A 26,468-nucleotide genomic window follows, 5' to 3' on the forward strand; every position below is an offset into this window, starting at 1 on the left:
ACATATATGTGTTTAGTATGTGTATATTAAACACTTTAAAAGTTGATTTTAAGTTTACTGAAGTGTTTTTTTTTTCTATTTAGTTAGTTATTTTATTTTATGATCTAGAAGACTTCTCGGTCATGTGTCGAAAATATTTAACGTAATTGAAATTTTTTTCCCTATATATAAAGAAAATTTACACATTTTCTCTCTTTCTCTCAAATGGCTGCAACAAAAATGTAATGTTTCTCACTCTTAAACTCTCTAGCCTCTCTCTAATCTCTTTGAACATAAAAACACCAAACTTTATATCTATTTTTTATTTTTTCTTATGTCTTCTCACTGACTTATCTTCTTTTTGCAGATTTTTCATTACATGGTTCTTATCTTTCACTACTTTAAACGTTGATCTATAAAATTTAATATGTATTTTGTGTTTTATATGTTAGATTTTTAAAAATTGTAGATTCAACATAATATTACTGTTTTATTTATTATTTAAACATACAAAAATTATTTTTGAAGTTTTTCTCTATTTTGATGTCATTTGAACATTTTTTGAATTTGCAGGTTTTTTCTCAGATCTGAGTCAAACTTTGCAAGATTTCTGAGAAGACTTCGCGGATAACTTAATGGGAAGTCTTCCGTAGTCTTCCGAAGTCTTCCGAAATTTTACGAAGTCTTCCAAAATCTTATGTAGTCTTCTAAAGTCATTTTGGAAATTCCCCAAACTATATATCAATTTCTAATTTTCCAAAGTCTTATGTAGTCTTCCATAGTCCTCCAAATTCTTTCAAAGTTCTTATGTTTCACTACTTTAAAGGTAGATCTATAAATTTTGAATATGTATTTTTGTATTTTATATGTTAGATTTGAAAAATTTGTAGATTCAACATAATGTTTAGTTATTATTTATGCATACAAACATTTATTTTTGAAGTTTTTCTTTGTTTTGATGTCATTTGAACGTTTTTAAACATACAAATTTTTGAGATCTACGTCAGACTTTGGAAGACTTCTCGGAAGACTTACTTGAAGATTTACTGGAAAATCTTTTGACTGCAGTCTTCCGAAGTCTTTTGAAATCTTAAGAAGTCTTCTGAAATTTGACAAAGTCTTCCGAAGCTAAAGTGAAGTCTTCCGTAGTCTTCTAAAATCTTACGAACTCTACTGTAATTTTTTGTCACTTAAGTGGAGTCCAAGCTTATCTATGACAAGAAGTGGTCTCAAGATCCAATTGTAATAAGTTTGGTTATGGTATGTTTTATGATTGCTATGTGTATTCCTTTATTTGTCAATTATTTTGTAAACTTGAAAAGATGTTAATAAAATAATTTGGTGAATATATTGATATTTACAATATTATTGAAATTATTGATACTACATAGCAAAATACAGTTTAACCATTCTACCCGCTTATATCAAAGTAGAACAACACAAAAAATTTAGTAAAATTTACTAAAACTATGAGAGAATATTTCTCAAAAAAACTTAGTCAAACTCACAAAAGTTCAAACAAAACATAAGTCTCACTAGAAGAATTTTCAAAAGACATCACTAAAATTCTTATGGGAAGTTTTCCTCTAACATTATCAATAACAGAAGACTTCTTAAGAAAATTCTTTAAAAATTAATGAGAGAACCAGTTAAGTCTTTTCTCAGAAGACTTCTTCAGAAGTTTTTTCGGAAGACTTCTCCAGAAGTCTTTTCAGAAGACTTCTCAAAAGGTCTTCTATGTACACTCAACGCGAATTAAGTGGGAAAATAAAATTTAAAGGGGGAAACTTAAATTCTGAGTCAAAGTTGAAAATTTGAAATTTTAAATTTTAAATTGCATGAAAGTAAAAAAATATATCTTATGATCTTAGAAAACACATTAAACCAGACATGATATTCTTGAAGTTACTTAACACTTTTGAAAATAAAAAAAAAATATCTTGAAGTTATTTAACACTAATGAAAATACAAATATTATAAAAACAAACGTAAAAGACTTCCACAGAAGTCTTCTATATCAATCTTTAATAAACTTCAAGTTTCTCCAAACTTAGAATGAATTTATGATATTTTCTCGTTAATTCATGTTTATTAGTCAATACTGGAATTCCTGAGTGGAATTCATAACTTAATTTGTGTTAATTATGAGGTTATAAACATTGATGTTTATTAATGTTTTTAGCTAATCCGAGATAACTTCTTAAGAAGTCTTCTTTTTTTTGTCGCTAGATTGAATTATTGAGCCTTAAAGGTAAAGAGTTCTAAACAATGAGAACCAACAAACAACATAAAAAAGGGATACACCAGTAGAGATCCAAAATAAACTAACACATCTATTTGCGTATGAATGACTAAAGATTTTTCATATAAAAGCTTCATATTTGCTTCTAGAATAGATGAATTTTAAAGGAGATAACCATCGTATTAATCCAAAAGCACCATGCTTCAGAGTGAGTTGAAAACGATTGTCATTCTCTTTTAATTACTCCAGTAGAAGCCACCGAGATAAAACAACTCTCTATTTTGCTCTATTAACAGAGTCAAAGAGATTATTGTTTCATAAAACTTCATGATGTCTTTCGAAGTAACAATAGTTTGCAGCAAGAACTCCATCACGATCAAATGAAGAATCATCAACGATTGAAGCCGGCAAGACCCGTCACCACCATCCGCAGTAGATCTATCAATTACCTTTTCTAAACAGTTCAACCGAAACGAAAATATTTTTCCAAACCAATTGGAAGAAGCATACAAAAGAACAATAAAAAACCTTGTCAGATTCAGAATAAATTGACAATAAAACAGCGACTAAAAACAAAATCTATCAAAGAAAGAGAAGCAAAACGAATTAAATAAGCCGATGTCGGAGCTGGAGAAGCCTCCGATCATCGGCTTGAAACTATAAAAAAATCTCTATTTTTCTCTCTTGATGGCTAGGTTTTTTTTATTAAAAAGTTTTCTATTTAGATCATTTTTGCAATTGCAAATTATGAAGGAAGACTTCTTAAGAAGTCTACTCTACAAAAGATATCTTGAGAAGTCTTCCTTTGTAAATATTGGCTTACTTTTGATTTGAAAAATTCTCGAAAATGTCAGAGAAGACTTCTTGAGAAATCTTTTCGGATAAACATGTCACTTTTCCAGTTGATCGAAATTTGTCAGAAATTTAACTTTTATAGATGAATTTTCAGAATTTTTCTCGGGGAAGACTTCTATAAAAGTCTTCTAAAAATCTTCCCAAAGTCTTCTTAATGTCAGAAGAAGTCTACCTGAGATACTTTTGCAATTGACTATATTTGACTTTTACAGAGAAGAGTTCTATAGAAATCTCTCGTCGGAAGAATTCTAAAGAAGTCTTTTCTCGTAACCAAATGTTTGACCAAAAATCCAAATTTATCTCTCGTCGGAAGAATTCTAAAGAAGTCTTTTCTCGTAACCAAATGTTTGACCAAAAATCCATAATAAATTTGAGAAGAACTCTAAAGACTTCTCAAGAGGTCTTAAGACTCATTAATATTAATTATTTTACTATTATTTTTCATTGCGAAAGTAACCCACACAGACTTTCTGAGAAGTCCTCTATAAAAATTAAAATTTTGACAAACTTCGGCCTATTTTAAAACTAACATGTTTATCCGAGAAGACTTCTCGTGAAGTCTTCTCTGGATTTCAGTTTGTTTTTTTTAACAAAAGAAAGTTAGAAGACTTTTAGAGAAGTCTTCTCTATGGAGAACACATCTAGTGAAGTATTCTTAAATTCTTCCTGAAGTCTTCTGCAAGTCTTTGCGAATAGATCTATAAACAAAAAAATGATTTCATATCTTAAACCTATGAGATGACTTGCTTAACTTCTCCAAGAACGAAGATCTTCACTACAAAAGCTACCAAGTCGTTAATGACCAAGAATCATGAGCTTCAATGTCTCTATGAACCTTATCAACCATGGAATCAAAATCTTGGTTTTAGATGAATTTAAAGAGAAAGTGAAAGATATGTGATTTACGTACATAAAAAATGAGATATAAAGAGTAAAAATCGAAAATTTGGTGCATTAAGAGTTTCAAATTGGTTGTTCATTGTGGTTGGTGTATTGATGACAATGTCAATATTGTATATACTTGGTGAAGATGGGGATGATAAGGTAGAAAACTCATTTTCGAAAAAAAAAGAAAAAAAGAAGTAAATGTTATTTTCGTGAATAACTCAAACTTTAAGGGTGAATAGGAAAAAAGAAAGTTTTAAAAAAAATCATGAGTTATTTTCTGTTTGACTTAGAATTTTAAGTCATATTTGAAAAAAAACCCAAAAAGTTAGGACTGTCTATTAACTCTTAAAATTCACAATCCACATAATTTTAAAAATTTATCAACTTTTAAAATTCACAAACTCTATACAAATTCATCTCCCAATAACCTTCTATTTCTCTATATATTTTTAAGGTTATTCTCTTTTTCTTTTCTGAATTTTACAATAAAATCGTGACCATGTTGAAAATGCCCTATCATTTTCTTTATTTAAAAATTAAAATTTTATCACAATTTGCATAGTCAACTATAAGTTCTTTTTTTTTCCTTGCGCTAGCAATAGATGACTATTAACTTGTCTATTGCAAATGCCTAGGAAATTATACTCATTTTCCTAGTTGAATACATTGATAATGATATCATATATAGCACAAAAAGCATAGAGTAGGCCGACTAGGGAACCTAGCATGTATAGTACTTTCGGGGACAAGCCATAGTGGAAGGTGATCCATCTTACGCATGAATGCTACTGCTCAGCTTGATTTGAAAGTCTGATATGCATTTACACTATCATGTTCTTTCTACTTAAATATCAGCAACCTTTTCTTTTCCGACCTTCTCTTTAATCGGTGACTACATAAAATCAGGTGGCAAAATAAAAGAGTACTTATAGAAATTAGCACTAATTTGATTTGAATGTGTTTAGGTACATACTCGTGAAAAATATGATAGAAGATTTAGCAGTTTAAGTAAAACAACTTATTAACTACCCTTATTTTGTGTGTTTTCTCTATTGTGTCTGGCCTCCTGAACAAAACTCATCGTATTGATTTGAAAGTTTGATATGTTAATTAGGATGAACGATTTGTGTAACACCTGCCTCTCTAGGCATGAACGAAGGCGCGGAGTTAAGGCATCTTGTTATGCCAATGGTCCCTGAACTCATACATGTTTCTTTTTACTTAAATTCAGTAACCCAACTATGCCTACCACTTCTATCATGTACACATGAAAAGAAAGAAACTATACCTACCACTTCTATCATGCACACATGAAGAAAAAGAGAGGCATGAGTAAATAATTACTCAGTGAAACAGCTGTAGACTAGTTTCTCCGCATAAGCGATTCAATGCATAATGAGAAATGACTAGCTGCAGATATTCAATCGATCAATAACACATCATCAACATTCATAATAACATCAACATTCAATACAAGTATTAAGCATCAAACAAATTAGACCTCTAGGACCTAATTTTCCAGTACACTTTATATACACCCCATCGACCTTATGTGACTACCTGCTTGTGGCCTACTTATGTCCACAACACGCTTCATAGTCATTTATTCCCAAATTTGGCATGACTCAATCTTACTGGCTCCTTATATCTTACCGGCTTCCCCGACATTGTAGACTCAATACTTAACTTCCTCATTTCATATGTGTTTAAAGCATTCATTCCATCTCATTAATTATCACTTTCATCTTTATTCTATAGAGGGCACCCATTCTCGAAGTCATACATAACATATAGATTCAAACTCAACCATTATCATTCACAAGTTCCAGTTCATTCCATCCATCTGACCACCTAGATCATTCAGTTCTTATCACAAGGTGACATCAACACCTTGCAGTCCATTAAGTCTTTTAAACAGTGTGAGAGTTCTTATGTAACATGAATCTAATAACTTAGCAAATATTATGATCCATCAAACTAACAGTAATCAAACCATCTAATCCTAATTAGCATCAAAAAGTATAAATGATCAAGAGAAGAAAACCCCATAGTTTCGAACCACATCAACTAGAAGTAGATCTAGAGATTTGATCTGAAGAATGAGGCAAAGATTACACGAAAAACAACGAACCAAGCACTTGGCTCAGTGGTGGTGGTGAGCAAGACTGGCGGACGGCGAGTCAGCTTGCGGTGGCACACGATAGATGGCTCAAGAGAGAGAGAGAGAGAGAGAGAGAGAGAGAGAGAGAGAGAGAGAGAGAGAGAGAGAGAGAGAGATCTTGACTGCTTCGCTCTAGATTTCTAAATAAGAAAAAAAGAGATGAAATATCCGTGTGTATAATAAAAAGAGGAATACCTATGTTTCTTAATGGACCTCCAAGACTTCTTTTTCTTTAAACCACAATAGATTTTTGAGTTTGTGGTTTCAGCATGATACCATTTGAATCTTACTTTATAAAAATGACCAGGTGACAGATATCAAGCTAGGAAAAAAAGAAAACTTCGGATAAGCAAAGATATACTTTAAGGGTCTAACTGGTAATCATCTAAGGAACATGAGGAATGAATATGAACAAAATCTGTAGGAATATAACTATAGGAATGACAATAAATGATTATTCCTTATCATATTTAGTAAGGAACAATATTATTCTATATTCCTCAATTATAAAAGAAATGAGAAAGAAAAGTTATTCCTGATAAATGGTAAAGTTTTTTAGGAACATTATGGAATGTGTTATTCCTCTTCATTTCTTATCCTTAATGAAACCTTTGCTTACGCATGCAGCCTGTTTGGAGCTTCAAATATCTTGATTAATTGTTAGGGTTTCTGAATCTTTCGAGATCTCTACTTCACTCTATATTTTTAAATATGAAAAAAGAGATGAAATATCTATGTTTATATTAAAAAAGGAGGAATACATATGTTTCTTAATCGACTTCCAAGACTTTTTTTTTTAAACCACAATAAATTTTGAGTTTGTGGTTTCCGCATGATACCATTTGAATCTTACTTTATAAAAATGATCAGGTGACAAATATTAAGCTAGGAAAAAAAGAAAACTTCGGATAAGCAAGGATATACCTTAAATATTCAAATATCCTTAGTGAAACCTTTGCTTACGCATGCAGCCCGTTTGGAGATTCAAATATCAGATCCAAAAGATTTGCCGTCACAAAACAATATGATATGCAGTTTTATTCTCATGTTATTCATAGTAAGCCCCAATAATCTTTTTTCTTGTCTACAATCCAGTATCCAGATGAATCTTTGCATACTATGGCCGTGATCTAAATAGTTTTTTTCCTCAATCCACTGTACATGTCGACCAAAAAACTGAGCGTGTAAATGCATGGGCCATGTATACATAAGAGAGCAGACATGCAAAGTTGGAAACATATGGAAGTATGAATCACCTGGATCACATTATATACGACATTATAAAACATCATCATTTCCCTATTTGAAGTAAAAATTCTCACATTTAAGACAATGCTAGGCAGGGCCGTCTTTTAGCACGTGCAAGTGGAGCAGTCGAACAGGGTCCAAAATTTTAGAGGGTCCATAATTTTTTTTGTTTTACTAAAAGTTATAAATTTAAAATCATATTTTTATAAAAAAATCAGAATGACTATATTTTAATTTAGTTCTCGTATTCATAACCAATAAATGTAAATTACAATTTTTTATTTTGTTTATATAACCAACTAAAAGACAATAAATTAGGAAATACCTAGTATTTATATTTTGGAAAGTAATAAATAGTTGTTGATGTTTGTTATAATATTCAATGGTAGTATAAAAAGTTAATATTCTAATTGTTTATGTTGAGAAAACAATTATCAATTAGTGATTATAAATACGTAGAACAAAATATATTTTTTCACCATTTTTAATTAAAAATAGCAAACACGAAGAAAATAAAGCTAGCATACAATTTTTTTTTACAAGAAAAAAGATTGACTTGTCTAATCAAGAGTATATAGCTTACTATCCAGATTTTGTTACTCTATTATATTTATAGATTATGATTTCTGATTGTGGATATAATAAACGTAAAAAACTGAAAAAATTAGAAAATGTAAATCTGATGATTTGATCGATGATTTTACATTGAAAAATACTAAATAATCAAGTTTAATGATTTGATCAATGATTTTGCATTAATAACAAAAAAATTGGTGTTATTTAGATTATAAATAATTAAATTAATGTATTTATTTTATATTATAATATTATTTTATAAAAAGTCAAATTTTTTTCAGATTATTAAAAGAAGTTTTTTTTTTTGAACCGGGTCCGTGAAAAGTTTGAGACGGCCCTGATGCTAGGCAATGAATTTCATCTCTTTAGTTACCTTTATAAATACAGAATAACCCATTCCTCTTGCTTCCATCTTGTGTTCTTTTATCTGACAAAAAAATTGTTTTTGTTTTTTTCTTGGTTCTTGCACATTCTTGTATTTTCTTCTCGATTTTGTCTCGAGAATGTCGAACAAGTCTGTATCTATATTTATTTTTTTCCTTGGATTGGCTGTTTTGAAAGGAATTCAGAATACAGAAGAGAGACACTTGAAAACTACTTCGTTAGATATTGAGACAACTTATAAGAAAACTGAGGCTGAGAATCCTGGCATTTTGGTCACATATACACAACTTCAACAGGCGGCCAGCAAATTTCAACCCACAGACTTTAGGCCTACAAATCCCGGAAACAGCCCAGGTGTTGGACACTCTCATGGACGACATTGATTTGGGAAGCATATCACACGTCAGCGTCACAACCTCTATCATATAGAAAATTATATGTATTTTAATTTAGACTTGTCATCTAATTGGGAAGGAATGGTTGGCCATCCCTTTACCATTCTAATGTTTTGATAGTACTATGTTCATCATGTCTTTGTCGTAGGTTTGTTGTTCCACTGTCATGTTTGTAAGATTATATAATGAATAAACCGCTTTGAAAAAATATATACATTACATAAATGATAAATCTCTTGCTAGGCTGCCTATAATACCTAATTGTTCAACCTCACGAAAAAGCTTGTATAGGAAGTGTTGAATATGTAATCTGTAGTTACCATGTCTTGTATTAGGCTAGTTGTTAAATTTTATAGAAGGAATGTATTACAAGATATATAAGAGAGTTGACTTTCGAGGATGTGTTTGGAAAGAAGTTATGAATCAAAACTTTTTCTCTCTGACCTATTTTAATATATATATTAAATCATTAATTATCTCATTTTTAATTGAGATAGTTTAACACATATCACAATTTTAAATCATTAATTATCTCATTTTTAATTGAGATAGTTTAACACATATCACTATTTTAATATATTTTGCAGTACTTTTTTATTAACCTCAAATTTTTTTTAATTGAATGTTAAATTTAATTCAAAAGAAAAAGTTATTTGCTTCACATCAAGTTTAATTTTTTTATAGGATTTCAAAAAATAAAATTATATCTTCTACTATCTTATAATCATAATCTAAACTCCATAACACATTACCAATACACTATTCCCCCTTCAAACTCTTTGTCTCCTGTCTTCCTTATGATTATATAATGAATAAACCGCTTTGAAAAAAATATATACATTACATAAATGATAAATCTCTTGCTAGGCTGACTATAATACCTAATTGTTCAAAAGAAAAGATAATTGTAAAAGATTATTTGATAGTAATTTTCCTTTTAAAATTTATACATGTGTTAAATATCTCATGATTAATAAAATATATAAAGGATAATAAAAACAATTTTTTTTAAAAGAGTAATTTTAAAACTATTTAATAGTATTTTCTATACTTTTTCTTTTTGAAAGATTTAAACAAAACAATATTTGTCAAATAATTTATTTAATAATAATTTTTTCGTTTTCTAAATTTCTGAAGAAAATTTAAATGTAAAAAACATTTGATAGTAATTATCATTTTCTAAAATATTAAACATAATAAATATGTAATTAAGAAAGTGTTTAATAGTAATTTTTCTTTCTTCAAATTCTAATCAAAAAAAGTTTTTTAGAATAATTATTTCAAATATTTTTCTAAAATCTCAAACATAATAAGTTAATTAATTTTCTTTTAAAATCACAAATCAAAAGGAACTATAATTATTCACATCTATATATGTGATTACGCTCTCTCATATTTTGTCATTTCTCATCCTTCGACACCAAACATAATAAGAGATACATGAAAACTATTAGGTGAATTTTTCTGCATATTTTTCATATTCACGTGTTATACTTTTTTGAGGATATCACATGTTGAGGAGCTAGATATCATGATCTTCGTATTTTAGTATATATATCATGATCTTCGTATATATATAATTGTCTTGTCATCGTATGTTAATTATTGCTACAATTATACTTAGGTGGTTGTACATATAGATGTTATGTTGTTGTGCCTGAGTTTAGGGAAACTAATGTGACTATTATGCTTATTGTGATTATGCTTATGTGTGTTTGTTCTTATCGAAATTTAAAATTGGTTATGATATTGTAGGTCATTCTACTAAAACTTTAAATAAACAAAAGAACTTTGCAATGGAATGTTGTATTTCATGCTATTAAGGAAAATTAAATCAAAGAAAAAGACTTTGTAATAGAACAATGTTACTAATAACTCGCCTAGGTAACATAATTACTGAAGCAAAAAATTTTAACCTGAAGTTATGTGGAAAAACGGATTTTTATTTTTAGAATAAGTTTCATACCAACAGATGCAAGATGGTTTTTCAAATTGAAAAGACGTCAGTTTCATATACGAGGTGGATATGCAATGACTATAAACAAGATTAAGATCAAGCTTAAAAGGTTGGTCTATATTTGCTAAGTCTAGTCTAATATTTCTGAAAATATTTAATTTTGGTCTTGAAAAATATTAATAAGAAAAATTATGGTGATATTACAGGATAAATATGTTATATTAATGATTACTCTTTATTATAAAGAACATGTCATGATTTAAAACTAGTTAAAGTCTATCTAAATTAAAAATAAATAATTTGAAACAATTAATTAATGTAAATCTGGGTGATATACTATCTAGTTTAATTTGCTATATTGATAACACCTTCTAGGTTTGTTGTACAGCATTTTAAAAACAAATAATTAAATAATTTACAATAAACATGTATTTATAAAGTTTACTATAAAGCAGATACAAACCTAATCATGTTCTAAAAATATTTTAAACATCGTTTTAATCAAAAAAATAATCAAATACAATCAACTGACTGAACTTAATTATTTTTAACCACAAAATATTTTTAGTTCTTTTTGTATATAAAATAGGGAAAAGGAAAACATAATTTGAATAATGCCGTTAGCATTAGGTATTGCTTTGATAAAACCATATCCAACTATTTAGTAAACGTAATTAAAACCTCTTTAGTAATTGCTGAAACTTGGATGACGGAAGTTTGACTATATTACCAAAATGAAATGGTTGAGTTTTACTATAAGAAGACCAACTCTCTTCTATGCAGCAAAACCACATTACCTAGTTTCTTTTGAAGAAAATGATTTTTTCCTTTACATCTATAAGTAAACTATTCGTTACTATTCCAATTATTTAAAATCTCCTAAATTATATCACTTTTACTTCTTTACATTACACTACTTTTTCCCATTATTCTGATTTCAACGATCTCTTTGTTTTTGTGTGGTTTTTGTTGTCATTTCCGGGTTTTTCTCCAACAAAAATGAATGATTATGATGAAAAATTTATGGATGACTTCCACTGTCCAGTCCTAGCAAAAGAGAGGTATTAGCAATACTGGATAAAAATGACAATGGTCTAACCCGATCAGCAAGACCTTCCCTCAAACCAACTTATCAACTGATCCTCAGTCTGAACAAAGATCTGGTGGTCTCCGCGACAGAGTGGCTGCAAGACTATGATTTAATATTCCACCGCTCAAGATAGAGAGTGTCAGTCCATTTGCTAATTCTTTCAGGAACCTGATTCTTGTTCCTTCTCCTATCCTCGTAATATATCAAGGATTCAGTCTCCTTCCATTGTTGCGATCTCAAAATCTGTTCTCTAACTCTTCTTCACAGGTAAGTAACAATGTCTTTTATAAGTTTAAGATTGATCTATTATATGTGATATATATTAATATATATAATAAATCTAACTGGTTATTGTCTTTGGTAACTTATGTTTCTAGATTATCCCTCTGTGTCCAATCCCTAATAAAGCTCTTCCGGAGAATGGTGGAAACTTCAGGTGATGCCCATGCTAAGATGATGATATCCAAACAACAATCTTCCCCATCAGCCAGTGGTCGTTGATCTGCCTCCTCAAGGAAGTAATACAGTTTTCAATGAGTTTGCTTCCAGTTTAGATTTTTTGAATATTATTGTTGTTTTTACAAGTAAAACAGGCTCTGATGAAACGGAAGAGTCTATTTATATCTGGTGAATCTAATGCTGATCTTATTGGTGGTCCTTTAGTCCCTCCTTTTGACAATGAATTTGTTGCTTAAACCGATGTTATGAACCTCATATTCTTTTGAAGTGTAGCAAAGACGATGTCAAGGAGAGAGAATACAACCCAAGAGGAAGGCAACTCGAAGATCACAACGTTTTTGTAGAACCTCCATCTCGAAACAGAAGGTTCCAATTTAACATTGAGTAACCAATATATATATATCTATATATATAAAGTTGGCTTTTTTTATCTTCATAGGGGGAAAATCGCCACCTGTCTCATCATTAAAACATACTTTCGAAACTATTCTTAATGGGTTGTTGTAGGGGCCATTGAAACAAGTGATATTACGAGGTAAGATAATCTCTTTATGCAATTAGCTGGTCCACATCGGTTCAAGATTTTTCCGTTACGATTGAATCAGAGTTTCGCCTGAGAAGAAGACGAACCCTAATCCGCTGATACTTTCGTCGTGTTTTTCATTGGCTCAGTTGGTACATGATTTTTTCACCATAATTTGTCAGAAAAATCGGCAGTCAGCTAACTCGAAAATGCCGTGTAAGAAAAACCGCCTCTGTTTCCTCCGGTCAGCTTCTTCCATAAGAGGAAGCGTATCGGCGAGTGCGGAGAGAAAAAACAGAGGGCTGATGGGTATTACGCATAAGAAAAACGCCACCGTTGAAGATAAGAAAATTTCCATGGCCGCAGCTTCAGTCATTAATGGCAGCAGAAGGAAATCACTTGGTGGGAGGACATCACTTGGTGGTTTCGGGTTTGTTTGTGTTACGGCCCCCTGCTGATCAATACTGATCACTTCTTATCATTGAGAATGGTTTGTGTGTAGCATGAAGCTATGCAGAAAAGCTAAAAGCTTTTCAAAATATGTAAGCTTTTTTTTTGGTAAGTCGTCAATAAATTTTAAGTAGTGATTGTTGGGTCAATTGGTAATGATTTTTACAGAAGGAGAAGCTGAAAAATCTGGAGATTGACAGAGAACGTATTGCCTCTGATTCCATACAGCCATTGACTGAAACGTTATTAGCTAGCTTGGAAGCACCGACTCAAGAAGACAAGCATTAGGCTCACAAGCCAAAGATCCTAAGCTGAGTCAGTCATGCTTATGCATTTCTCTGCTGTTTTAACCTTTAAACATATACATACTTCAAAACTCTAACTTTTTGTGCAATTCACTATGATATGTGCAGCTCATTTTTAAGGCACATTTACCTATCTACATGGACACTAGATCAGAGAACCAACCAGAGTCAGACAAGTCAAACCAGAGTTTGGTTCTTATCTCATGCTTGAGGCAGCACACAGAGGAACGAGGAAAATAATTCCTTAGCTGGAAACTGGACAACACAAGGTTTTTTCTATGTGCTAACGTCCAAAATGAAACCATTTCACCTCTGCAAATTATTACTTACCTCCAGTCACTTATTACTTCTTTCAGGTTTTTATCGACAAAGAAGAATGTATAGAGTAAGTGAAAATATCAAAGTTATCTTCTTACCCCCTTTTCACCTTAGAATTGGTGAGTTAAATATTGAATGTTTCTGCAGCAAGACAGAAGTGTTGAGTTACTGACTTTTGCTAATGACTTGCAGAGCGGGAAGAAAGATTAAAACATCTCATCATCATCAAATTCTCTGCCGTTTGATGATGACCTTGAGATTAAGGAGTAGTAATAATTCTCTACTTGATTCATTCACAAAAACAAGACTGTTTGAAATAATGAAAGATGATAAGTTGTATGTTCTATATCGATGATCTCAGGTTACATGAATCAAGTTTCTGTGGAGGATGATGTGGTCTACAATGCAGTGGTTGAAGTTTTAGGCAGATCGGTTGAAACTATTATATACTATTTTGTATGTATCTCAAACATATTTCAATTTCAAACAATAATATATTCAAATATAAAATTTAGCACTTCATAATTTTTAATTGTTATTAAAATTAGGACTAAAATGTCTTACCAGTTAGCACATATTAAAAAGGGTATTTTTCAAAAAGAAAAGGGAAGGTGGAATTTCAAAAATTAAATAATAATTAGGGTATTTATCAAAGTATCCTTTTTATGTTTATTTTGATCTTAAATTAGATTCCATGTTAGATTTTATCATCCTTTAACCAGAGAAATACCTAGATATATGCAAAGTTGTAATGTTTTAAAACCGGACCGACCATATAGTCATATCAAGTTCAACCATAAACAATCATGTAAAATGTTAGATTTAATAATTGGTTAGAACATGAACCGGTCAAGTAGTATGATTGGATCTCAAAGTTATTGAACTTTATAAAATATTAAAACTATCAAAAATATATAAACTAACCACATAAAAATAGTTTATATGTATAATTTATTATATATGATATTTATAATATGTTATTATGTATTATATTTACTATCTTTATTTTAAAATTTCTATATTATTGAATCGAGTTTAATCCGATCAAACCATATTGTATCCTTACCCACATAACTATCCAGAACACTTTTCACTCCGATTTTAAGAAACTAAAATGTGGCAGGCGTGTTGGTTTTCATTGAAAAGTGACCCATCCACCCACACAAATATAATAAACCATTTTCAAAGCTATTTAACTTGCAGATGTTTTCCTTTTGTAACGTAAGCAAGACATATTGTGAAGAGAAAATGAGATAATTGGTGCCAATAATAAGGAAATAAGCTTTTTAAAGTTAAGATTAACAAACAAAAGGTAGAAAAAAACGTATTAGTTTATAAGAATAGTATTCAATATCGGTTATATGTCTTCACAATAGGGGCGTCCCTGAAGAGAGCCATTTGAAACATGGACCTTGGATCTCCGTTATTTAAAGGCTCCAGTTTTTTCTTAAATCAAAAATATACATGTAATAAAATAAAATGACAGTAAGAAAACTCGTATTAGAGACCAAAATTTAGTGAGAGCTTCATAAAATTAAGATTTAGAAACCTTTTATCTTCCCAAATTTACGATCCTTTTAGCTTTTTGTGTGAGAATTATATTTTTCTTCTTCTATTTTGTTTAAGAAAAAGGGTTAGTTTACCCATAATTTTTCTATTTTCAAATATGCTAGAGGGCCCCATTTTTCATTTGTTTGGAGCCCCACTTCTTTCAAGACCCCCCCTGCTTCACAGTAAGATGTATTATTGTTTATTCCATGATTTGGAGAACAATCAATGTCACAACAAACTCTGTGACCAAATAAGGCTAATAGCCTAATATGTTGCAGACAAATTATGAAATTAAAAACAAGAAGAAGATAGGAAAATTAGTTGTGGCTAAGAAATATAAAGCTGATAAGTATGAAAAATAAGAGTTCATCTGATTCCAAATGATTATTGTATGATGATGCACATTTATAAATTAATCTTATATCATAATTAAAATTTATAATTTTCAAATAAATGATAAACAACTAGACTATTACACTTTCAAATGGTCATGCATATATTTAAACTTAAAGTGCCATGCATGTATTTAATCTTAAATTTATTTTATAATAACTATGCAAAGACCACAATCAAATTAATATACCTCTAAATATCATTGGTACATATTTTATTTATAAAAATACTGTACAAAGATATTCTAAAATATAAAACCATAGCTAAACCATATTAATATTAGTAAAACCGGCGCGTAGCACCGGCAAACCCCTAGTATATAATAAAATTTACATCTTAATTAAATTGCACAAAATGATATATTTAATAATAAAATTGACCTGAATTACATAATTATCTCGCAGGGAAAAATGTTGTATCCAACATGATGGAAGTCAAAAGACAAAGCAAGACCAAAAGGGTCATAATGCAGGTCGAAAGCGAAGAAGACCATCCTGACGATGTGGTGCAGCCTTGGATAGGCTGTCTCTCCTGGATCACTTGAAGGGGCGTGGGTGGATGGAAGATAATGAATATGGTCTTCTCCTCAGAGCTATGGGATGCTCTAAAAATGTTCTTTTCTGCTCCACAGACACAAGATCACCCTGTATTGTCTAAGATGGATCACAGAAGATAATCCTTGCAAACAGAGAATCAAAGACTCAATCTGTATCAAGGTATGTGGATTGATGTGGGACACAAGAGGGATGGCTCGTCTCCTGATACTCCAAGGCTGGATATTACACACCAGCAGAATTGAGAGAAAACTCAAAACAAAGAAGATAAAAAAATGTCGATTGATTCATTCTCAAAAGCTGCGTACAGAATAAATAGAAAAGAAAACGCCAAACTACCCTAATCCTAAACCAGAATGGTTTAGTTTAATTCTATTCCTAATCCAATTTCAAATTGGTTTATTACTGGTCTAATCCTAATTCTATTAAAACTTGGTTTAATTTAAATGAAATCAATTACACAGAAATAACATTAACCAACAAGCTGGTTCTTCTTTGGTTTATGATAGGCCACGACTTGAACTTGATCTTTGAGTGTGTCCTGATGGTCTTTTGATCCTCCACGTGATGTTGGTCCAGCAAGAAAGCAAGTGGATCAAGATTATAGTTGCAGCTCTCCTTTTGGGCCGAAAAAGCCTTATTTCGCTTAACTTCAAATCAAACTCAATCCAAAAACTTCCTGACATGTTTTCCTTGTTCTTCATACATACTTGGACGTGGGGAATGATATCCATAGCTCCTGTGAAGCTTAGCTGGTTGAATCCTTCTTGTTCAAGTTGTTTCCAGGCAGTACTAAGAGTTCTTCTCTTCTCTCTATCCAGAACCTCATAGATCATGCCAATAAGACCATGAAACTGTCCATTAAGCCAAGAATTGATCAGTTGCTTAGCTTGTCCATACATTGGATCCCATCTCTTAAGTTTGAACCTGATCAAGATCACACCATCCCCTCCTTCTTTAAAAGGATTTGTCCTCAAATCCAAGACTTGTAAACAAATAAATCCATGATCAGTTAACTCCAATGTTCCTGTCCTGGAAATCAGAAATATCATCACAAATTGAGTCTCTCCAGGGTCAAACACAAAGTATTGCAACCCCTCTTCATGCCACAACAACTGCTTGGAATTCTGCTCAATATCAGTAGCTATTAAAGTAGATTGTTCCTCCACTTTGTAAAGTTTGAAGCTTACTGCTTCTCTCCATGATGATCCTACATACGTGCTGCTCATGAACATAAGACCATGTACTCTTAGTTTAACCTCTTTCTGGTCAGGTGGACGTGTGGTTTGGTCCCCATACTCATCCTCCAGTTCTGGCTTTTCTTTAACCACCACCAGTTCCTGTTTATCTCTTCTCAGCTTGTTCTGATCAGCTATGAACCTGATAAAGGACTTGTTGCCTCCTGACTCTCCTTCATTCTCTCTGCAACTAGTTTGGATCACACCATTCTCTCTCCCTTTAATAAGATTTGACCACAAATCTTGTTCTCCCAGAGTGAATGAACTCTGCAAATCAAACTTGAAGGCTGCTGCTTTCTGTTCCAGAATTTTGTGACTTTTTCTAAACACACACAAGTTTCCTCCAGGTTCAAAAATAAATTGTTGCAGACCCTGGACAACTCTCAGATGCTCCACTAAACTGAACTGAAGACATCCCACAGATCTGATCAGTAAATCACAAGATAATGTCTTAAAGTTATCACCTTGCTCAACTATTGAAAGCACCACTTCAGGGGCTTTAGGTGTCCCTCCAAGAGCTCCATCTTCTTGTTTTGTTTGGTGAGGCACGTGGTCACACTCAACTTGTGCATCCTCCTCTTGTTCCAACTGATCAGACAAGCTATCTTCTTGACAATGAATAACTAGTTCTGGTTCAGTTTGTTTGCCCTCTCCTTTGGCTGTGATTGATGACTCCTCTTTAGTAGGTTTAAGACTTCCTTCAAAGCCTTTGTTAATGGACTTATCTAACACCAATTTCATCTTCTCAGCCTGTTCTGGTCGTGGCTGAACATCAGGTTGTTTAGTTTCTTCATGCAGCTTTAGATCAGTAGGTTTCCTTCTCTTACTATCTGGTCTTGTTGGTTCAATTACTATCAAACCCTGGAAAGCTTGAAGCAAGTTTTGTCTCAGGTCTTCTTGGAATTGTTGGCTGTGAAAATAATCATGTTGTGCCCTCCTGTTTGCTTCTTGGACAAGTTGATACTCTCTCTCAAGCTCAGCCTGCTCCTTGATTCTTCTCATCTCTTGCCAATACTCTCTTTTTGCTTTGAGTACAGCTCTCTCCCTATGTTTTCTGTTCCTCTCACTAGAAGACATTGTAGATCTGATGGTAACTGATAGATCTCGTGCTCTCAGATGAAAAATTCAAACCCTAACCTTCAAGAGGCTCTGATACCACTTGGTGCAGCCTTGGATAGGCTGTCTCTCCTGGATCACTTGAAGGGGCGTGGGTGGATGGAAGATAATGAATATGGTCTTCTCCTCAGAGCTATGGGATGCTCTAAAGATGTTCTTTTCTGCTCCACAGACACAAGATCACCCTGTATTGTCTAAGATGGATCACAGAAGATAATCCTTGCAAACAGAGAATCAAAGACTCAATCTGTATCAAGGTATGTGGATTGATGTGGGACACAAGAGGGATGGCTCGTCTCCTGATACTCCAAGGCTGGATATTACACACCAGCAGAATTGAGAGAAAACTCAAAACAAAGAAGATAAAAAAATGTCGATTGATTCATTCTCAAAAGCTGCGTACAGAATAAATAGAAAAGAAAACGCCAAACTACCCTAATCCTAAACCAGAATGGTTTAGTTTAATTCTATTCCTAATCCAATTTCAAATTGGTTTATTACTGGTCTAATCCTAATTCTATTAAAACTTGGTTTAATTTAAATGAAATCAATTACACAGAAATAACATTAACCAACAAGCTGGTTCTTCTTTGGTTTATGATAGGCCACGACTTGAACTTGATCTTTGAGTGTGTCCTGATGGTCTTTTGATCCTCCACGTGATGTTGGTCCAGCAAGAAAGCAAGTGGATCAAGATTATAGTTGCAGCTCTCCTTTTGGGCCGAAAAAGCCTTATTTCGCTTAACTTCAAATCAAACTCAATCCAAAAACTTCCTGACATGTTTTCCTTGTTCTTCATACATACTTGGACGTGGGGAATGATATCCATAGCTCCTGTGAAGCTCAGCTGGTTGAATCCTTCTTGTTCAAGTTGTTTCCAGGCAGTACTAAGAGTTCTTCTCTTCTCTCTATCCAGAACCTCATAGATCATGCCAATAAGACCATGAAACTGTCCATTAAGCCAAGAATTGATCAGTTGCTTAGCTTGTCCATACATTGGATCCCATCTCTTAAGTTTGAACCTGATCAAGATCACACCACGATGGTTTTCGCTGGACAAAATATTGGAATTTTTTTTTACAGGGAACGCAAATCCAATGTAATATATTTCTTTCACTTTAAAATTAGTCAGGCGTTTTGGCAAAAAAATACTACATATATATATGGTGTAAATGGTGATCTCAGGAGTTTATGCAGATGCACATACACTGTATGGTGAGGAAACATATGGAGAGAAGCACAAACAAAGTGAAGTTAGTGGTGGCTAGATACGATGGGATACGCGAGCACCTTCCATCACCTGAACACATAAACAAATCCAGTAGTTCGTCATTGTCTCAAGATCCTACCAATCAAACCCTCAGTTTAAGTATGCTGCCTGTTAAGTTAGATGGACTCCACACTTAAAACCAATTGGTGATAAGTGGAGAGGCTCATCTATCTTATATATTGCTAAGGATCTTTTCCAATACTCGATGTGGGACTTTGTCCCTAATACGCCTCCTCGAGATGATGGCTCTTTGAACGTCAATCTCGGAATGCTCGGGCAAAGATCGATGGGCCAACTTTGAGCCAGATCGATGTGGACCGGGTTAGACTGCGTGGATCGGGCTCTGATACCATGTTAAGCTAGATGGACTTCACACTTAAAACCAATTGGTGATAAGTGGAAAGGCTCATCTATCTTATATATTGCTAAGGATCCTTTTCAATACCCGATGTGGGACTTTGTCCCTAATACTGCCTGCTTCCTTTGCGGCCTTTCAGATTTTCTCTTCTTCGTTAGATCCACAAACCAATAAGGATCAGTCCGGTAGGTCTCAGGATCCTAGCAATAGAACACCTCAGTTGGGCAGTCCGACTTTATTCTCTTCGGCCTCTCAGCTTTTTCATTCTCCCAACTGGATATGATGCAATACTATATGGATGGACTCTCTAAGCTGCCAAGATTCTCGATTAACTAGAACCATGGTTTTATCCAGTGGCGGACAGAGAGCATGAGCTACGAAGGCAGGTGACCCCGTGTGTTTAAAAAAAAAATCCTTAGTAATTAGCTTGATGTTTTTATAAGTGCCCCATATCTAAAGAAAATATATAGTGAAATTTTATGTGTGCCCCCAACTAGATTTCATCTTGGCTCCGCCTCTGTTTTTATCCCCCTCTTTATGATTTTATCCCCCATATAGTAATAAGCAATAATGTACATGATGTACAAAATCTTGTACTTATCCCTCTCTTTATGATTTTATCCCCCTCATGTACATTATTGCTTATTACTATGTTGAGTTCCGAGGTTGGACCCAATTAACCAGCAGCTCTGTCATCAATATTCATTCTAACGCTTCTTTGGAGGCAAAGCTAGAGCTTGAGATTCATCTAGTCTCTTCGATAAGAGTTGTTTGGTTTACAGATGTTTGTACTTATTTCAGCACTATATCAAGTCAGACTTCGTACTCTCAATGTTACGGTTCTAGAGCTTCTCACCTAAAATTCTTGACCATCAACATGCCAGATTTTTCTCATAGGTCTTCAAACGTCGTCTTTGACTATCAATTGTTTTTTTGAACAATCGCCATGTGAACAAAAGTGGAGCTTCCCTTTGGGTTTCTTCATTTTGCTAAGCATGACTCGCCTCTCGATAGCTCTATCTTTAGTTGTTTTGTAATGTTTTCTAACTTCATTCTACCGTTGAGCATGTCTCTGGGATCTTCTTTTTCGGTTGTAAACTTTTATATTTTTGAGTCTTTTAATATAAGTTTGGTGTTACAAAAAAAATAGCAATCTTTAAATTTAATTTAAAATTATTTTTTTTGTCTAAACAAATTAATCGATTAATAAATTAATAAATACCAAAAAACAATACCAAAAAGTAAAAGAAATTATATTATTTATAATAATACATTTTGGTTTACAAATTAAAATGGGTTATAAGTAATAAACTGGTTAACCAAATCTAAAGGCTAAACCTAACGAAAAAAAAACAACGGTTGACCGTGTCTCATTGCTCTTGGTGTCTGTTGGCCATCGCAAGCTTGACCTTAGGCGTCAAGTTCTCTATGTAACACAAATTCATCCCCTTCGAGACTTGTTTCTTCTGCGTGGTTGCTTTCAATCGATTCTGCCTCTCCTCTCTGCTACTTGCAAGTTTCACGATTCAGGAACAAGTCTGCCCCCTCCTACGGTAGCTTTATGTTAGTGATGTAAACCGGAACCGCATAAATAATCAGAAGCTAATCTGTACCCTAAAGATTACATGCAGAGAGGATACTTACTTTTAGCATTACTTTGTGTTTGAACACATCCACTAGCTCCTCGGCCATCTCCTCTACGATCATAATGACATTTCAAAAAGTACAGAAAATAAGATGAGAAGAAAGTAATCAATAACTGGTTATTACAAATTTTGCATATAGATCTTACCAAATGCAGAGCCGTTCCAAAAAATTAAATAGTCACGGCCAACCGTTTTCCCTTGTATAGCTTTAACAAGGTATGATTCCTCCTAAAATCATAAACACAAAATAGCATAAATATAAATATACATATGCAAAAAACATAAGTATAGCAAAGAAGCATACACTCACATTTTGGATAGATGCAAGGGTGTCAGACTCAACATTACCCACATAGTTTGCCTCATATAGGCTTGAGGGATCAGTTAGAATCCCAGCTTTCCCATCTTCTGTTCTGTGCTGCTAATTAACCACGGTTATTTTTATTTTGGCTACTCAATATTAAGACACTCTTATCAAAGGATAAACCTTTCTCTGGGGAGAGTGAGAAAGTTTTGTATTGGAAAAGAAAAATAAAATATCAAAACTTTTTCGAAAGCCTAAGGAACTTCACCTTTGAGAAGCAGATTGCAAAGATACAGAAGGAGGCTGGGGAAGAAAAGAAGTCTTATGGAACATCAATATCTGTAGATAGTGTTGGGAAATAATAAAATATTTTCTCCAGCCTAAGGTAGCTACATCAGGATACGAGAATGTGGGCTGAAGCATCAGTACGAGCTCGAATCAGATGGAAGCTCTTACGTCGGTCTCAACCAAGTCAATGGAAACCCCGAGATGTAGCCACCAAGTCGTCAACAGAAGGAGAGACTTTCGGAGGAAGCTAACGGTTAGATCAAGTATAAAGGAAGATGGGGGAGAGGAAGAAAGAAAACTTTCACAATTTCACACACACGCACATCTATATTAACCTTGAGATCCCACCTAAAACACTTCTACCTTGTTCATTAAATTTGTTCCTAGGCTAGTCATGTTTTGATTGTCATTTATATACCTTTTAACCCTTAAACAACAATATATAAATCTAAGTTCGCCAACTTGAGTCTGATTAAATCGTTGTGTTCTAAGGATATTGTTGCCTATAAGTTCTTATTCCCTACTTTATAAATAAAAACACTATCAAATTCCTAGTGTTGATTTTTGGATCCACATTTTGGCAATGTATGTACGATAGATAAACAGAAATTTTTTTTATTGAGAATCTGGTCCAAGGTTTAAAGGCACAAAATGGATCCAACCAACGCAATCCCCAGATATCAACCTGATCAACTCTCGAAACAGAATAACACCGTATAAAACAATACACAATGGTTAAGAAAACGACAATCTGAAAGATCGCATCTCAGCCCCCAATCAAACAGATCGATTTTATCCGAGGAATGCCGCAATGTTATCGCCCAACCTATAAGCCACCAGGAATTGCTCAATGAAACATCACAACCAGTGACGTACGACGACCTACATAGAAAACGAGGTCATTTCCTTTGGCACGAGAGCTTTGAACTTGATAAACCTCATGGTGACGCCCTTGTCATTCAACTTGAAGTCAGAGGATGCCAACTGTCCAGAAATCATCGTCGACACCGGAATTCGAGCCATGTCCTTTTCTACAAGGGGTTCAAAGATAGTGGGCTCGGGGTCAACCATAACCTTCAGCGCAGTCCTGTTTGTTAACTTTGATGGACCATGACTCATTCTCTCGGGTCGATCTTGCTTGTCGAAAACTCCAACAGCATCCAGCGTATAGTCAGTTTAACTGTAATGGATCAGCCAAACCCTTTCGATTCCGCACTTGGTGGACCATGGCTGCGGCAGATATAAGTTTCTCCATCGATCTACAAAAAAAATTCCTGAAATTTCCTTCCCCATTGGGATCAAAATGATTAGAGGAAACCAGAAGTCATCACGAGCATGCTACATGAGTAACTTCAGAAACATCCAGTTTTATTCATCATTCCAATCCAAGAAACAAAAAGAGGCCGCGGAAAAAGAGATCTAGAAGAAACACCATCTCACGACTCACCTAACCAACCCCATCAATATTGACGATCGTTTTCCCAAAAGATGTATCGCCATCGGGAACGATCTCATGTCATTCCAGACCAAGTAAAAACAAGCTTCATTACAGACCAAGGAATATATTGCTACAAAGTGATGCTTTTCGACCTCAAAAACGTTGGAGCCTGTCAGCGCCTTGTAAATGTATTGCTTGCCACAAAGCTCGGCAAACAACTGAAGTCTACATCAATGATAAAACCAACGACCACGTATCTTCGATACAATAATAATTCACTATCTTGGATAAGTTTGGCATGAAACTCAACCCGATCAATTGCTCTTTTGGAGTCACTTCAGGCGAACTCCTTGTAACTGAGAGAGGGATCAAAGAAAAACCAAAATAGATCGCGGCCCTCATAGAAAAACCGCCCCGAGGTCGGCCTGTGAAGTGCAAAGACTCACCAGAAATATAATACTCCCTCTGTTTTTAAAAGATGCATGTTCTGGAAAAAATATTTGTTTCAAAAAGATGTATTTTTTATGTTTTCTATAGAAAAATTGCAAATTTCAATAAAATTAATTGAATTTATTGAAAGACTATTGGTTAAAATGCATTGAAATTTGGTAATTTCTAAAAACAATGTATGATTAATGTGTTTTCTTAATATGTGTGAAAACTCTAAAACATACATCTTTAAAAAACAGAGGGAGTAGCATTTAACCGTTTCATTTCACGGTCAAACGATAAATGCCACCCCTTTTACCAACTTTTGAATGAGAACAAGAAATTTCAGTGGAGACCCACGGCCGGCCCTGGTAGAGAGACAAATGCGACCCTTCCATGAAACAACTGAAGGCTTATATCAGCGAGCCCCCCAATACTTTCGAAAGCGCTCGAGGGAGAAACTCTATATCTCTATGTGGCTGATTATGAGGTTGCAGTTAGCAGCGTTCTAAACCACTATGAGAAAAACGAACAGAATCCAGTGTACTACGTGAGAAAGTTGCTAATCAAGGCCAAAACAAGATACCCTGCTGTGGAGAAGTTGGCATTAGCAGTAGTCAGGGAAGCATGGAAGCTCAGACCATACTTACAATCTCACTCAATTTTGGTCATGATTTCTCAACCCTATGAACGGTACTGAAAAGTCCAAGTCAATCTGGGAGATTGGCTAAGTGGACCATCAAACTGAGTGAGTATGAAATTGGGTACAAACTCCACTCAAGTGCTAAAGCGCAGGTGTTGGCCGACCTCATTATTGAATTAGTCCATGCGATTAGCGATTTCAAAAATCGATCCGAAAAATGGAAACTCCACGTCGATGGAGCATTCCCAAAGCAAGGTTCTGGGATTGGGATCCAGCTCGAATCTCCTACAGGATAAGTGATCGAACAATTCTTTAGATTAGGCTTTAATGCTTCCAGAAATGAAGTGGATTACGAGTCCCTCATCACCGGACTCCGCCTCTCCCTAAGCATCAGAGCCCGAAAAATAAGCGCCTTCGTGGAGCATTCTCAAAGCAAAGTTCTTGGATTGGGATCCAACTAGAATCCCCTACAGGATAAGTGATCGAACAATTCTTTATATTAGGCTTTAATGCTTCAAGAAATGAAGTGGATTTCGAGTCCCTCATCACCGGACTCCGCCTCTCCCTGAGCATTGGAGCCCGCAAAATAAGCGCTTTTAGAAATTCGCAACTCTTGACGAGTAAGTTCTATAGAGAGTATGAAACCAAGTACATGCCAATTATATGAAGAGTACCTCGGTCTCGACGAAGTCAATAGAAACGAAATTCCATAAAAATTACTAATTTTTAATAAATAATATTATAATTAGTTGGGTTTAAAACAATTTTTTTAAAAAAATTATAGTGAACTAAAATATACACATAATTAAAAAATTTATTAAAATGTAAAATTAAAATATTTTAGAATAGTAATAACATGTGATATTACTTAAGCTACATGGGGGGCCGATTGGTTGGATTGTAGCTGTAGAAAATTTACTGTAGAATTTAGACTATATAATGTTTCGATGTAGCTGTATCTAATGTAGATGTAGAAAATAAATAAAAAATGATAAAAAGAAAATTATTCCTACAGCAATATTTTAGAAAGGAAATAAATTCTTACATCCATATCTATATTATTAAAAGAGAAGTACCCATATAAAACACCCCTTAGTTTTCACTTTTATTTACAATTGCATGCCACTGAAGTAATTAAATGAACATATATTTAAGTAATCATTGTCTTTTCCTATTTATTAAACATTTTCCTAAATTACTTTCAGCTTAACTTTTGTATTTAATATGTTTCCTAAAATAAAGGAGCTGATTTTTAGGAATATTCATATTTAAAATCGATGTTAACAATACCATTAATTATTTTGAACAAAATTCAAGTTTAAATTCGATATTTAACAATATTATGAATATTCCTAAAATATATGTTTAATTTACCATTAATTATTTTGAACAATAAAATCTATATATTCT

At 33.3% G+C, this 26,468-nt stretch overlaps 1 protein-coding gene and 1 long non-coding RNA gene across 3 annotated transcripts; both read left to right on the forward strand.

Annotated features, from left to right (window-relative positions):
* The first annotated feature begins 8,375 nt into the window (after positions 1-8,375).
* LOC108837116 (precursor of CEP1) lies at positions 8,376-8,927 on the forward strand. Its single transcript, XM_018610186.2, has one exon. It carries the CDS (start codon positions 8,453-8,455, stop codon positions 8,714-8,716), a length of 264 nt encoding a protein of 87 aa, XP_018465688.1. The 5' UTR covers positions 8,376-8,452; the 3' UTR covers positions 8,717-8,927.
* Positions 8,928-11,545: 2,618 nt separating this feature from the next.
* LOC108860943 (uncharacterized) lies at positions 11,546-14,342 on the forward strand. 2 transcript variants are annotated; one of them, XR_008937328.1, is made up of 8 exons: positions 11,546-12,042; positions 12,153-12,600; positions 12,674-13,299; positions 13,376-13,522; positions 13,621-13,781; positions 13,869-13,949; positions 14,023-14,099; positions 14,192-14,342. It is a non-coding gene; the product is annotated as an uncharacterized LOC108860943 (long non-coding RNA). The 2 variants fall into 2 exon arrangements; XR_008937327.1 differs by having other exon boundaries at positions 13,376-13,781.
* Positions 14,343-26,468: the final 12,126 nt, after the last annotated feature.

Source organism: Raphanus sativus, chromosome 8 (genome assembly GCF_000801105.2).
Source record: "Raphanus sativus cultivar WK10039 chromosome 8, ASM80110v3, whole genome shotgun sequence".
NCBI lineage: Eukaryota > Viridiplantae > Streptophyta > Magnoliopsida > Brassicales > Brassicaceae > Raphanus > Raphanus sativus.

Excerpts from the sequence above, each read along its gene's own strand:
- LOC108837116 (XM_018610186.2), top strand. The coding sequence starts at position 8,453 with ATGTCGAACAAGTCTGTATCTATATTTATTTTTTTCCTTGGATTGGCT.